This window comes from Mustela nivalis (genome assembly GCF_964662115.1).
Source record: "Mustela nivalis genome assembly, chromosome: 7".
Lineage (NCBI taxonomy): Eukaryota > Metazoa > Chordata > Mammalia > Carnivora > Mustelidae > Mustela > Mustela nivalis.
The window spans coordinates 54,571,240-54,586,817 of record NC_139026.1 but is presented as its reverse complement, the minus strand read 5'-3'; the positions used below and the strand labels follow the sequence as shown (position 1 = coordinate 54,586,817).

Below are 15,578 nucleotides of genomic sequence, written 5' to 3'. Positions count from 1 at the left end.
AAGAGAGACACAGACAGATGAGGGACTGAGACAGCCCTGGGTCCTGCGGATTCGACTGCACTAGAATGGCAGAGAGACAGAATCTGATCTTATTACGCTATTACTGTGCCAGGACTCTGTAAGAGATATTGTTTACCAGGAAACAGAGCAATATTTAAGGGACTAGTGAGAATCATATAGTTCACTGAAATCTGAATATACTAACCCTGAGGTACTGGGGTTGTGGTAGATATTTTCCGTGGAGTGGATTTTTAATTTTATGTTAGTGAGTTATTTTATTTTTCTAAAATCCATGAGGTTTTAACCACAGTTGAATCTCATAGGGGGACCCAATGTTATTTTTCATGTTCTTAAAGAGAATGGTCTAGGGAATAGGCCTATATTTGGGAGGGAGAGTGTGGAGCGGAGTCTGAGGAACCTGCTCTGCCAACTACCAGCTCTGTGACTCGGGCCAAGTTCCTTAACCTCCTTCAACCTGACTTTTCATCAGTGAAGTGGGGATAACAAAACTCACCTCTGGGGCTGTCGTGAGGATTAAATGATAAAATACATGTGAGAAGTGCCATCCATAAGCACTCAATAAATGGCAGATATCACTCCATACACAGAGCTATGAAGGATCTTCCTCCCAAATTCCACACGCCCAGTCTTTAAACAAGCCACACACCTCTGGCTAGCTCCTTTAAACTCTCGGCAAGTCAAGATTTTCCTGACCACTTCAACTTGAGACTTGGATTAACAGGCCCTTTATAATAGGAGCATGGTGTTGGTGTTACAATCAAACACTCAGTCACTTCAGAGGCAAAGACGTTTCGGTTAAGAATGGCTGAAAGTCTTCAGGTTCAGATTAGAAATTCTCTCATCCTCTCAAGGCAATGAAGACAACTTGCATGTTCTCAAGGTGACCATGTGCCAAAGGAGGTCCAACTTGGTTCGGTCAATACCGACGCTGGCAATGTCTTGAGACCAACAGCCAGACATGGTAAATATCAGATTACTCATCTTGGTCTCAGAAATCCAGGTTCACTATGTTTTGTCTAAATCCAGGGGCCTGGATTTTCCACCCAATTTTACATCAGTCTTCTCCATGAAGAAGGCCAGGCCCAAGCAAAATTATGGAGTTTTTCCTAACTCTATACCCTCCCTTGACCTCCATGCCGGCTGTGGTTCTTCTATTTCAAAAGACTCAAGAGACCTGATAAACTGATTTTCGTTAAGATATCAGGGACTTAAGGAGTTAATTATCACTCTCCAAGGTACTAACTGTTCTCCTACCAACTTAAACAAAAAAGTAGAGCTTGGTGGAAATAATGCCTAATCCAAAAGGAATGTATCTTAACAGTGGAACTTCAGACATCATGGTAGCTCATTGCCCTCTTAAATCACTGTGCCTGGGTGACCCCATATCCTCTGTCAAAGCATAACACTGGCCCAGTTCACAACTATAAACCCTCTGTCTTAGAGCCACAGTAACATCATTGGGACCATTAAGAGTTTAGAAGGCCAGCCACTCTCTGACTCACAATACTCCTTTAGGAAGCGAAAAAGTAGGAGACAGGAGGAGACTGCTACACAGCTAGATATACAACGTCAGTGCTATGAAACCCAGTCATATTTCTTCACTTTCTTTTCCTGGATCACTTTGAGTAATAGGAATCACTCCAGAAGCTCTGTGAGGCAGATCTCTGGAATAATAGTTACGAAACTATATGAACCAAATATACATACACATACATGCTCACTTGAATTCCTCTGAAGTAAAATTTCTCTTTGCCTAAGAATCGAAAGAAAAAAATTTTCCCTTTTACAAGGTCCAAACAAATTTTACATCTGTTTAGATTTCTGTGGGCCTCTGAAGTTCCTCTCAGCACGATCAGAGAACTAAAGTGTAGTTTAAAAGGACATTTATAACCCATGGCTCTCGAGCGAGGAATCTCTCTCAGGGAATTTCTGCTTTTGTGTTTCTAAAAGACCTTTGAATAAAATCCCAAATATCTGGGTGAATATTTGATTCATGGCCAAATTTTAAAGGCAGCCAGAGTGCCGCGCAAAACGCCTGACACAGAGCTGTAAATAGGGGAACGAGAACTATCGGTCTAGGGTGGGGATTTCGTGAGAGGGCTTCACCACCAGCTCGCACAAGAAGTGAAAAGGGTAAGTGTGGGAGTCAGAACTATGAGAACGCTGGTGTGGAAGAAATCAGAATGAGAAAGAAAAGAAACCTTTTTTTCCTTCTCCCCCACTTTGTTCACTTGTAGTAGGAAAATCTGCCCAAGACAGAGGAACCTTCCGCCCCATCAGAAAAACAGGTCTGTGAACTCGCACCGCCTTTGGGCAACTTCCTCAACTAAGGCATAGGAGGAGGAAGAAGAAAGAGTCATTTTATTTCCTCAAGAGGGCTGGCACCACGTCATCTGCTTGTATTTATTTCTTGACAATGAGTTCCTAATGTTGGTGACCTGAGAGCTCCTTAAGGAGGCAAAATAAAAGCACGCATCAGCTTTGCTCAGGAATTACTGATGCCTTGGGCAATTCTTTTCTCTTAGATCCTATACCCCTTCTTCAGACCCTGAGGCAGTTAAGTAGATGCTCTGAGTAAGGAGTTCAGGGCCCCTATTTAGAAACAGTTTCTTGGGTGTGAGTCTTCATGCCCATGGGATGGTGTAAGTGTCACTGATTCTCTTTGCTGGCTGGGGCGGTTGGAAATGTACTTTAAAGCTCAGCATCAAAGCCTTCACTTTAGAAGCTGAAAGCCTTCATTCCCTTGCCAACTGTGCTTTTTTTCCCCCATAATTAATTAATGCAGTATTAATTGTGCATGTGCTAGGAGGCTGGCCGAAGGAGGACAGCGTGGCCCTGTCCATGCAGATCAGCCGGCTTTGTCAAGCTGAAACCCAGTGGGAATCTACAGAGGGCGCAAAATGCAGATTGCCATTTTTACAGGTTACAGGAAAGGCAAACGTGCCTCAAGTTGCAGAGGGGATTCCCACAAACTGTGCAGTTGGGGTCAAGTAGGTAGTTACCAGAAGCCACACCTGTGCATAATACACTGGGCAAAGAGCCAGCTAGCTCACAGTTCTCAGGGCTATGAGAAATAGGGAGCAGGCCTGAGATCAGAGAGAAGGTTCCTGGGACCCCCATGTAAGGGGCGAGTGGCCGCAACAGCCTTCAGAAAATCTGCTGGGGAACTGCCTCCATACCTGATCTCGACCATGGGCAATGGGGGTAAGTGTCCCATAGTACCAGGCGTTGAGAATTTCCCTATTTCCTTGCAAGAGGGCATCTTCACAAGTCAATCACAGCTACAGCAGGGAACAGTTTCCTGTATCACTGAAATGCCACCATTGAATTAAAATTTGATGTTGAGTTCTCAAAGTCAAGTGAATGATCACGATACTTAGCGTCTATAAATAATGCTCCACTGCTAATCTCCCTTGTATTTCTCTTCTGTAATCAGAGAACAAATAAAATGTTTGGGCTGTGAAGGACCAGGGGAATCATATACTCAGGCTACTCTGCTTTATGTACAAAGAAACTACAATCCTGGGAGAAAGAACAGATTGTTTGGGATGACCCCTGCCCCCTGCAGGGAGCACGGTGGGCCAATGCTCAGAGGACCAACCCCGGACAAGTGCACTCCCTATTCTATTACCCTGTGGTAGACTTTCCTGGAACATACGCCATGTTGGTAAACTGAGGCACTGAGATATCATACAATTTTTCTGAAGCATGTCAGACTAACAAAAGTATTAGGAAGTGAAAAACTTTATTTCATGAACTCATTATTATAATCTCTGAGCACATCACCTTTCCTGCTGTTTTAATCATCTGGGAGGTAGATCATCCATTTTTCACTTAGTTTTTTGTCTAACATTCCAGAACTTATAGAGGTACCTGAAAATATATTACAAATAACCATCTGCATAGAGGACTGAATCTGAAAATTTTTCTTCCGCTTCTTCACAACTTAATTTAGTTTATGTCCCTCATTCTATCCCTTTGGCCCTCCTTGTCTGTAATTTATAAAAATTTCCTTTGAATTAAAAAAAAAATCAAGCTGTTAGCTTGGATTTTCTCCTTCTAACCAACAGCTTTTTTTTTTAAGATTTTATTTATTCATTTAAAGGTTTTATTTAAATATTTTAAAAAGATTTATCTAAAGATTTATTTATTTTTAAAAAGATTTATTTAAAGATTTTATTTATTTATTTGAGAGAGAGACAGTGAGAGAGAGCTTGAGAGAGGAGAAGGTCAGAGAAAGAAGCAGACTCCCCATGGAGCTGGGAGTCCGATATGGGACTTGATCCAGGGACTCTGAGATCATGACCTGAGCCAAAGGCAGTTGCTTAACCAACTGAGCCACCCAGGTGCCCTAACCAACAGGTTCTAACCATAACTTCTATCAGCTCCTAATGAAGCAGCAACCAAGTGAAGTGACAAAAAGCCTAAGCTTTGGGCTTCGATCTGGATTTAAATCATGGCCCCTTCACCCTCTCTCTGTGTGACCTTCAGCAGTGATTTACCACCCTGAGCCTCAGCTACAGATACAGACATAATCTACCTTGCACCATTAGAGATCATTCAGAGTAACATACGGAATGGTCCTGGCGCCTACAAAGTGCTCAATGAACAGCAGTGACAGTGATTCCTTTTCCCATACATTACTGCCCCAGAAATTCTTTTAGAGTGGCATCTTATCCACAGTTGGCCTCAGAATGGCTCCTAAGGAGAAGCAAACTGGCAAATGGGGTATGACCACAAAAAGAGAAACTCACTGGCAAAGATAAGCCTGGAAAACAAATGGGTGATTAAATCTTAATATTGTGACTTCTTAGGGGGAGCTACTACATAGATTGCCTGCTACTCCTGTAATTTTTCTTAAGATATTATTATCCCACGACTTCAAGACTCACCTGGGTGCCTTTTTTTTTTTCCTTACTGATTGTTAGAAACCTTCACCCTTCTCAGTGAACCACGTCAGCTCATGCTCCTACCCCAGAGCAGAGAATCCAGCCTCCTTGAATTGCTGAAATCAAGCATTTCCTGCATAGCCCCACCTGGGTTAGTCTTTTGCTTCCAGGCATCTCATCTGCAGCCACCACACATCTCCAGCTCTTTATCCAGGACCTAGATCTGCAATCTGCATTTCTATTACTGAAATCCTGGAGCTCCATTTGAGGCTATTTCTATCCATGATCTAGAGGAAACAGAAATAGAGTCTAATTTCAAAGGAATGGAGTTTAATCCACCTACCCGAGATGGAAGCAGGAACTATCAGGGCAGGGTAACTAATTATTCTTGGGAATTTACAGACAGCACGTGGCCAGAGCCAGGGACAGTTTCCATCTCTCAAACACTGCTCTACCTTGCTTCAGAAGGGATCAGGAGGAAGAAGCCCCAGAACACATGTGGACGGTTCAGGCAACTGACACAGGATCCCCCTATGGCAACAGTGAACTCAGTAACACCCACATGTCTGTGGCAACTTTCACCTCCAGAAAAACATCAAGATGAGGTGGTCAAAGTCAATCCTGTCAGAAATCCCAAGAGCCTGGGCTGCAGATAAGATTTAACTTGGGCGTCGGGGCGCCTGGGTGGCTCAGTGGGTTAAAGCCTCTGCCTTCGGTTCAGGTCATGATCCCAGGGTCCTGGGATCAAGCCCCACATCGGGCTCTCTGCTCAGCAGGGAGCCTGCTTCCCTTCCTCTCTCTGTCTGCCTCTTTGCCTACTTGTGATCTCTGTCTGTCAAATGAATGGATGAAATCTTAAAAAAAAAAAAAAAAAAAAAAAAGATTTAACTTGGGCATGAAGCAAAATGGGAGAAAATACCTGTTACCTGAGAATGGAAATTTTATCCTATTTGTATAGACTCAGCCCAAAAAATGTTTTGTGATAATGAAGAGGACAAGAGGAGTAACCTAGGAAAGCCATTTCAAGCCAACATCACAATGAATCTTCCTCATGTCTGTCTGTAAGGATTGTGTAGCCATATATCAAATTGGCCACGGAACTTATGAACAGGGGCCCTAAACATGCCAAGAGAAAGACCACGGAGCTCCTGATGGTTGGGAAGTCTGAGGGGAGACAGTTGAGAGGAGACAGAAGAAATGGGAGTATCATTTATTTCCTGTTGTTCAAGTCGCCACTCAGAGGGCTGACTGGTTCTCATGGGCTCTTACTTCTAGATGGCTGCCTGTCTTAGTCTGTCATCATCTCTCCATATTGGTCTAGAATAGCGTGGGATGTCTCTGGGGTCACCTCAATAACCCATGGCACCAGGGAGGGACCACCAACTGCCAAAAGCTTCCAAACATCAACTTCCGAATTCCAAGGACATGGAGAGCCCTCCCTTCCCCACCCCCCAGGACCAAGGCGCTTTGTCAGAGCTTCTGCCGGAGGAACTGCCTTAAATGTACACAGAGCGCACGGCATGAAATGCAAAGTGAAAGAAAAGGTCAATAGACCTCTGGTTATATATTTAAAAGGGGGGAGGCCTCTATAAATAGCTGCATTTATTGAAGCTGCTTCCTTATCAGGAAGCATGGAGCTAGGAATTAACGTCTGCCTGCATCGGAAATTCTTTCAGACTGCAAGCCCAAAAAGGAAATTTCCCTTCCAAAGCATCCTGGCTGTTCTCTGGCGGGCTGTTTTTTCTCCTCAAGCTGTTTGAAGCAGCTAAGCAGGGCTCCGTGCTGCTGGAAAAGTAGAAAGCCTTCAGGCATTTGAGTGTGGAAAAGTGGAGGCACCCAAAGGAAGGCTTAGGGGAAACAAGATCTAAAACACGGGTGGCTGGCCATCTTTGTTAGAAGTCCTTACTACTCTGTCAGATGCTGACTGAGAATTAAATCTTCCCCATGTCCTTGCCTCAACTCTGCTGGTGACGTCATGACACGTCACAGGCAGCTGTGCAAGGGGAGGCCATTTTTGGAATACTGATAACAACAGAGGACAGGGGAGGACTTGCTAGGTTTGAGAAGAGTAGGGAAGGCTCAGGAAGGAGACTTACAGACTCCGGCAAGACCGATGAAGAAAACCATGCCAGAGAGAGGTACAAAGAGTGGCGGGTAGGAAAGTGCCTGAGAGGAGAACTTAGCTCCCAGAAATCATGGTGTTGTTAGAGGATTTATCTAACAACTCATTTCCAGGGTGACTTAGGGAAATCAGTTCAATGCCATGTAGACAAAAGTCTAGCCCTTTCTTTAGTGAAACAAACAAGGACATACATGTTTCTCTTGGCCCTTGAAAATGAGGAAGCCACCCCCTACCCAGGCTATTTATCAGCTTGGGAAACTGAAAGAGCTCTAGCGAGTTGCTGGCCACTGTTTGCTAGGCACTGTGTGAGGTGCTACCCTGATCCTTATTGCAAACCCTTACGAGTAAGTGTATTAGACCATGAGAGTTTTAGAGAAGTTAAATCATCTTTGTAAATGAAAGAGGAAGCCCTGGAATGCAAACCCACTCAGGTAGGTCTGTATGAACCCCAGTCCTTCCTACTACAAGGCCTTTTCATTTGGAAAGGCAAAAAAAAGCAGGAGGACCTGTTCCCAGGTCATTCCTGGTGAAATGCCAGGGGATTTGGGGACATGGCTGAGCCCCACTCCTGGAGCTGGCCCTCTGAGGCTTTCACGGCCAGCTCTATCCCTCTGGTTGCAGACAGAAACTAACCATCAACCTGAGCTCATGAGAGCAAAGAGAGAGGAAGAGTAGAGGCATGTGGGCAAGACCAGAATGACTTATTCATAGTGACCACCTCTGGTTTCTCATGGAAGCTGACCTGTTGAGGTTCAGCTCAAATGAATGGCCAGAGCCAAAGCACTCCTGGTCTCTGCACCCATGGCTGCGCCAACTCCAAAGTCAGGGCGGCTGCTACTTCCAAGGCCACAAGACTCTGTCATTATGTGTTCTCCCAAGAAGTGTCAGTGGTGACTTCCAAAGTAGATACCGCATTTGGCTCTGCACAGGCTTGGGTCAACCTGGACAATTCGGGGGGCCTATCGGAACCATAGTCAACTCATCAATAAAACAGACTTCGTAACACCAGCTTCAAGGACTGTTGCATGGCTAAATGAGATAATATATAGGAGCACATGCTGAAGCTTGTAACAATATAAAATACGAAATACGATTATGTTTAACTCCCATTTTTGCCTCTTCTTAGGGAACAAAATTAACTTGCAAGTATATAAAATGGTGGGTTGCTCTAGCTAATTAGGAAAGTGAGGCACTGCATCTCTTTTCACTACCCTAGTTCTAATATAGCCTGGCTTGCTATGTGACTGTCTTCAACTCAGTTACTCTGCTGAGAAGGCAAAATCACCAAGTGGGTGAGCCGCGAGGTAACGTTTCCAAAGGAAGGCATTAAATTAAGTTATTAAACACACACAAGTAGGAGTAGTAACGTAAGAATTTTGAAAGATTCACAAGGAAAGGAAGTAGAGCCAAGGGACTATTTCTGGTGTTCTGATTCTAGAAAACTGAGCGGCTATTATGGCTATTTATTAACCTGCAACATCATAAACCGTAACCCTATTAAATATGATGAATGAGTCCTAGGATATGATTTTTAAATATCAATTCACGGGCAGTTATAAGGCCAAACCGGCACCGCAGAATGCCGAGTCTCTGGGCAAAGCGACACCATCAACCTGTGATTAGAGGTGACTCTATCGGCTGCATCCGAAGTGATTATGTGAGAAGGATTTAAAATAAAGAAAAGACACTTAGTGATTTAAATTCTGCCTACATAAGTCTGAAGCACACTTTCTATGATCAGATGGGCAGCCCTGAGCATCGCTGTCAGAGGCTGAGTGTTTCACGGGGTTGATACCTCCTCGTGAGGCACCCACGGCGGCCCTCTCACCACACACACCTCCCTCAGGAATTTACAAGAAGGTGGTCTTTGGGCAGACAAATTAGGAAAGTCTCCTGGCCAGGGGCACCCAGGTGGCTCCGTCGGTTAAGCGACCGCCTTCAGCTCAGGTCAGGATCTCAGGGTCCTAGGATTGAGTACTGTGTTGGGCTCCCTGCTCAGCTAGGAGTCTGCTTCTCCCTCTGCCCCCCTCTCTCTGCTCATGCTCTTCTTTCTCTTGAATAAATAAATGAAAAATATTTAAAAATGAAGTATGGAAGGAAGGAAGGTAGGATGGATGGATCTCCCCGTCACATCATGAGGACCCTTGTGAGAATGAGGCAAAAGACTTCATTGGCTGGGGGTGCCTGGGTGGCTCAGTGGGTTGGACCACTGCCTTCGGCTCAGGTCATGATCTCGGGGTCCCGGGATCGAGTCCCACATCGGGCTCTGTGCTCAGCAGGGAGCCTGCTTCCCTCTCTCTCTCTCTCTGCCTGCCTCTCTGCCTACTTGTGATCTCTGTCTGTCAAATAAATAAATAAAATCTTTAAAAAAAAAAAAAAAAGACTTCACTGGCTGGAGAATGAAGAGGGAGCTCCTCTTGGCACGATCGGGGGTCTTTGGTCCTTTAAGTGTTTTCAAGGTACAGTGAGAGGCTTTGTTCCCATTAAGGACTAGAACTTTGTGTGTCCCACCTACCTGCTGTAATTGTTACACTTTAGTTCTTCTACCCTCAAGCTTAAAAAGAAGTCAGTACCCCTTTGCAGAAGGAGAAAAGGATATAAAGAAGAAGCCCTTTCTGTCTTCTCCATAAGCATATGGTGTCTGCTCTCCTAGTGAAACAGGCAGGTTCCAGAAACCCGCTGCAGGACCACTGACGGGGCCCGGCTTGCACGTGTGGGCAGCGAGGAGGCCAGGCCAGAATGGCGTGGGGCTGGCCCTTCTCCCGTGGGCTCTCCTCCTTTCCCAGGCCTAGACTACCCCACCCGGTCCTAGTAAGTCCTTTGTAATCACCACTTAACACTTGGCTCCATTTACCACTTTGTTTTTATCACAGGCACAGAGAAGGAGAGGCATTAGTTTCTACTTCTCGATAGCTTGCTAATTTGTCACACTCTGTCTTCAGAATAAAAAGGTGAGAAACCCTCAGTATGAGGATCTTCACTATTACAGGCCCTACCTTCCCTCCAACCAGGAAAGGATATATTTTGACTTAAGAACGAAAAGAGAAAAAGAGTTAAGGGAGAAGGTTTATCTGGAGATCAAGAAGGACAATGGTTTGGAAAGAAGCGACTTTGAGGCACACAGTCTGGAGAGTATCTCTTTAAAACAAGCAGCTAAAAATGCTTTCGACCTAGCAATACCATAAATGTCCTGCTGCTGTCTTGGCTTTCAGATTCTTCCCCGTACTTTCCATGAGCATTCCATTGGGAATTGTCTGGAATCCCAGATTAAAACAGCAATAACCCAATTCCCTTGTTAGAATATTTATTTTCTTTTTGGTTTGGAAACCCAGCTGGGACGCATCTTCCAAGTATATGGTGCAGCCTCAACCATCCTGGGGGGCTGCGTGAGATGTTTCTCAAACAGCTCGATGGGCAGCTGAATCCTGGAATCTGAGGAGGAGGAGGGCAGCTTGGCCGCATGCGGAAAGCCCCAGCTGAGGACAGACAGAAAGAGCCTGGGAGCCTCCATTTTCAGAGGATTCAGTCCAGATGTCGGGACCAATGGGGCTCAGAGTCAGGCTGCCAGAGAGAAGACATCACCCTGACCTGAATCCATACTCTAACACCTGATTATATTCTAAGGGCGGCAGGGATTTGCTGCAGTCCTGTATTTGATCATTATATATGTGGGAACCCATCCATCCGTCCATCCACCCATCCATCCAACTATCTGAGGAACATAAGCAAACTATTCCACAACCCACTGACTGGTTAGAAGATTCCAGCCATAAACCATTTCTGCCACTACAGCCACATCAGTGAATACCAGCAAAGTGTCAACTCTGAATTCATCCAACTATCCAAAAAGTATTTATAAAACACACTTACATAGTGGCATAATAGATAAGAGTGTAGGCTCTGGAGTCAGAATGGAGTTTGAATCCCGACTGTACCCTTTATTAACTGTGTGACCTTGGCAGGTTCCTTAAATTCTCAAAGCCCTAAATTCCTTATATGTGGCCCAAATATTAAAAGAATATCTACCTTACATGTATTGCTGGGAGAATGAAGCAAAATAATTTACATAAAGGACTCCACACAGTGCCTGGACCAAGGCCTGCAAAGCAGGGGTAGGCAGCCCAGCTGAGGCCCGAGAGGAAACCGTCTACTTCAGAAACAGTGCTGGCATGGGAGACAGTTCCAAGTACGGAGAAGGACTCCCTAAGTGAGCTCATGACAGTTCAAGGTGAAGAGGGCCGTTAAATGTTCTCTTGTTGCAGCACAACACTGTAGAGTAGGGAAACTGGGTAGTACGATGACTGACTTATGGTCAGCCAGCTAGTTTAAGAGTAGAACTAATGAGGAGTGAAGATCTTCAGACTAGTTAGTCTGGTGTGTTTCTCCGTTTCTTCTGCCACAGTGACTACCTATGGGGGAGGCATAGGTAAAAGGGCTGTGGTAAAAGGGCTTCCAAAAATAAAGGCATCCAGAGGCAAATCAAGAGTCAGGGCCTCCTTGGGGGTGGGGGGATGTCTCAAAACAAAGGGATTAAAAAGCTATGAGAGAAATCTCTGTTTAGGACAAGTGTTCACACATTTTTCTCCCTTTACTTGACTTTAAATTCTGTAAGGACAAGGAGTTTGGTCTGTTTTGTTCACTTCGGTATTCCCAGCACCCACAAGAGTGTCCAGTGCAGCACAGACGATCAATAACTATTCGTGGAGTAAATAAGTGAAGGAGACTAGATGGCAGGGGTGTTCTGCCTGCACGGCATGAGCGTGTTCGATTTGGAAGTGATTATTCCTAGAGTGAATGTACTGGACACAGGACAGCCTCTGGAGGAAAGGATGCTATTACCTGACTCTGGTTTCTTTTCCAGTCCCATCTACTGCTCTGGCTCCCCATCGCTCCCGTTTACCAAGGACAACAGTGCCCGCCATCATGATCCTGGCACGGCACGGCTACAGTCCCAATCTCACCTTCAAAAGTTCATTGTGGAGAAGGTGGGAGAGTGGTGCTCTGCCCTTTACCTGCTTGCACAAGGTGGAATGTGCGGACTGTCATTTGTAGTAGCTTTGTAAATACTGACTGAAGCTGAAGCTGAAGCTGAAGGAAAGGTTCTCGTAGCACTCAGCTCCTCTGGGTAAGCCCAGCTACCCTCCTCATTGGAGGAGAAGGGATAAGCCAGAAATATTCCCCTAGGACTTCCCAGCAACACAATCACCTGATTCCCTGAATTCTCACACGGCGAACGAAGAGGAGCCTACATCCTGTCTCTTTTTATTCTCTACTTTCAGCAAGCTACCTTCTGGCTTCTGAGGAGGGATGGAATAAGAGGCAGCAAATATCCCGGGGAGCGTCCCCATGCCAGAAAGACAGAGCAAGCACAACCATGTCACTGCTAAAGTATGAGGAATCAGCCAGGGAAGGGCCAAGGTGACCCCCTGTGTCTTCTACAACCTGGACCTGTGCCCTCAGGACAACATTCAAGTCAGAAAATCTGGCATTTTCTTGGCCACTGAGATCCGGGTGGGAATCAGGTGACTCATTCTCCCCAGCTGCCCCATCACGCTGTACCATCTAGGCTGGGTGGCAGCACAGGAAAGGAAGACAAAAAGGAAATGACAGGTGTCGGCTGCTTTGGAGGCTGGCCCCGAGATCACAAGTGGGTTGGCCCTGGTGCTCTGCCAAGCTGCAGTTGAGGACTGGGACAGGGAGCCGGGAGAGGCAAGGGACGGAGGCGATCTAAGAGAGAACGGGGGAAAGAGACGCAAACTGATCAGAGCCACAGGGCCAAGGCCGGACAAGAGAACAGGAGAGGGGAGGAGAAGAAAGGACAGAACAGGAAGGCCATATCCAGGCAGGAAAATGAAGGAAAGAAAAGCAGCCCGCATGCATGGAGGAGAGGGGCAGGCTCTATAAAGAAAGGAAGAACACAGCCTAAAAGCAAAGCAGGGAGGGAGTCTGACTCAGGAACTGCCCCAAATTTCCGGCCCATGAAAATACTAAAAAGAGGAGTTAGGTGTGAACCTAGGGAGACGGAAAAACTTCCCCCAAAAAGTTCCCTTTGCCTCTTAGGAGATCTAGTGGATTCTGCCATACAGTACACATTTCCAGATGTTGGGGGTAATGCGGCAACAGGGGACAGGAGTTTCAAGCTTCTCGATGGGCTGCAAAGCAGCTTCGCAAAGTGGACCCCGAGTGACAGTCTCAGAGCTTGCCCCTCTCCAGCCCCAAGCCCCACGCCCCACCCCTGCCCCGCCACACACACAGTCGCGCAGTCAGTCCTTCCCCTGTCAGTCAGTCCATCCTTCGGGCGGTGGCACTGGGAATCCGTCCTCCCACCCCCGCGCACGCGCCGACAGACACTCACGCAGGTGCGCGGGCAGGCGGATCGAGTCGTCCTCCATCCTGAGCGCTCGGGGCACTGGAACATGAAGCGGAGTCGAGGAAGCGTAACTCGGCACTGGGCTCTCGGGAGGTGTATATGAAATTCGTTCCTGCTGTTAAAAAGAAGGGCAGGAAGAGAGGAGGGGGAAGAAGACAATGAAGGCTTGGAACTGACTTGGGTATGAAAACAAGGAGAGGGTTGGGGAGCAAAGGGGGCATTTGAGGAGGGGGTGGCCCAGGCTCCACAGCAATCCCTCTCACCCCTCTCCAGCCACTTCATATACTTAGTTGTCTTTCAGAGCTCCAGTATTTGGGATTTCTAACAAGGTTCTGGAAAGGCTGAACATCGGGCTTCTCCTTCGGACTGGGGTCAAGAGGTGTCCATTTCCCCCTCTCCACACTAGTGATTTGTTCAAGTGCAGAGGAGAGAGGAGGTGGAGGAAATGAAACGGCATGTCCAAGAGAACGGCTCTCAAAAATTACTTGTCCCAAGTCCCATAATTAATGTCACCCTGCATTAAAACAACGTTTCCTCTTCTCTGGCAACATCCCCAGCTTCTAATACAAATATGATTCTGTACTCAGACCCAATGAGAGGTGAGCTCAAAGTGACGGCTTGTAAGTTCTACATTTAGTTCATAAATCTACAAGCAAGATTCTTCTCTGATCCACCTACCTCATTATAAACCAAAAATACCCAGTTTAATTTCTTCCTTCATAGCAGGGAATTATCTGCAACAGTAATGGCATCTCTTGTCCCTTCATTCTCCAACTCAGAATGGATACTTTTCCTTCCTTCTGAAGTATTTCAGAGCTCCTTCAAGAACACTCTGCATTTAAGGCAAGTACTGCTTCACTGAAGATCCTGACTCAACTGACAAGGAAAGGGGGGAGGGGGACTTACTTCTGCAGATACACTGTTTAAATTCAAACAGACAGTGTTTGTTGGAGCAATTAAAACAACTGGAAGGGATGGGAAGGATTATTACCAGGCTTTAAGTTAAAACACAGCGAATAATGGCAAGGAACCAACTATTATGTTTAGCGAGAAGAGCAGTGCAATTTGCATCTTAGATCAATTACTTTGACTTAAAGTCTATACATAAATAAACGGAACTTCCATTCTTTTTGTGGTTCAGCTGGGCAAAGTAAAGTGGGACATACAAGGCCCAAAAATTAATTGGGGGAGAAAGACCAGTAAGATGCCATTAGGAATACAAAAAGCAAGAGCAAAAGAAAAATCGCAGAAGAAAATAAAGCAAAGGAGGTGTTTATGTTTTGGAAAGATGGTTCTCTAACATTTTATATTTCATCAAATGTGCAAAGGGAGGCAGGGGAGTCCCCCTGGCTCTACAACCAAATTAAAGCTTCTCTTCTGCTCAGAGCCTGGAAAGTTTGGTGGTTGTGGTAGGAAGTTTCGATTTTAAATGAATATGTACATATTTCTGTAATTTCCGAATGGAATCGCTAGACCTTCCCTGAGGCATCCTCTGCCAGCAACTAGGGCATTTGGAATATTTCCGTTTAAACATACATCCTAAACTCTCCTCATGAATTTCTTAATTAAAGGCAGATGCACATATCCTAGATTTCGTTGCTATATTAATCAAGATGGCCAGTGAAAGGTCACCCAGGGCAAAAGCTTCAACTTCATTTTTCTGGAATTTTATCAATCACACATATTTTGAGCACCTCTAGCTTAAGGAGGAGTTATACTTTTTGGTGTTTGGCTTGGGGTTTTTGGGGTGAAAAAGGCAAAGACATCAACACACCTATGGGAAACATACAAAATCTGTTTAGGGGTTTTTCAAGTGAGATGGGCTTTTTAAGCATTCTAAACACAGTCTGTTTTTCTAGTTTAACAAATTCTCCACACACTTCAACTCTCGAAAAGAGAGGGGGAAAAAAAAAAAACCCAGTCCCAATATATGTCTAGATATCTTATCTGCCGTTAACTTTATTCCCAGAAATAGCTTTGTTTTGTTAGGGTTTTTGCAGAAGTGAAACTGTTGATGAAGAAAACATAGCGCAGCCAAAGAGTTTTCAAATGGCATGGCACAAGTGCGAGAAAAAAAAGAGATGGCATTTCATAATGTGATGACTGTCTCTTAAAGCAAGGAGAGACTCATCGAATCCTGCAATTGGTCCCTGGGATAGGTCTCATCATCCCAGCT

The 15,578-nt window shown here is 45.5% G+C and overlaps 1 protein-coding gene across 4 annotated transcripts in view; it reads right to left on the bottom strand.

Annotated features, from left to right (window-relative positions):
- The window catches only part of ETV6 (ETS variant transcription factor 6), a 238,155-nt gene that overhangs the window by 131,249 nt on the left and 91,328 nt on the right, over window positions 1–15,578 (bottom strand). For 2 of the 4 annotated variants that reach the window (XM_082741054.1, XM_082741052.1), the window contains exon 2: window positions 13,388–13,517. The exons of 1 other annotated variant lie outside the window; for it this stretch is intronic. In XM_082741054.1, coding sequence (XP_082597180.1) covers window positions 13,388–13,517 — 130 coding nt within the window. The remainder of the gene's footprint in view (window positions 1–13,387; window positions 13,518–15,578) is intronic. One more of the 4 variants, XM_082741053.1, reaches the window with a different exon arrangement.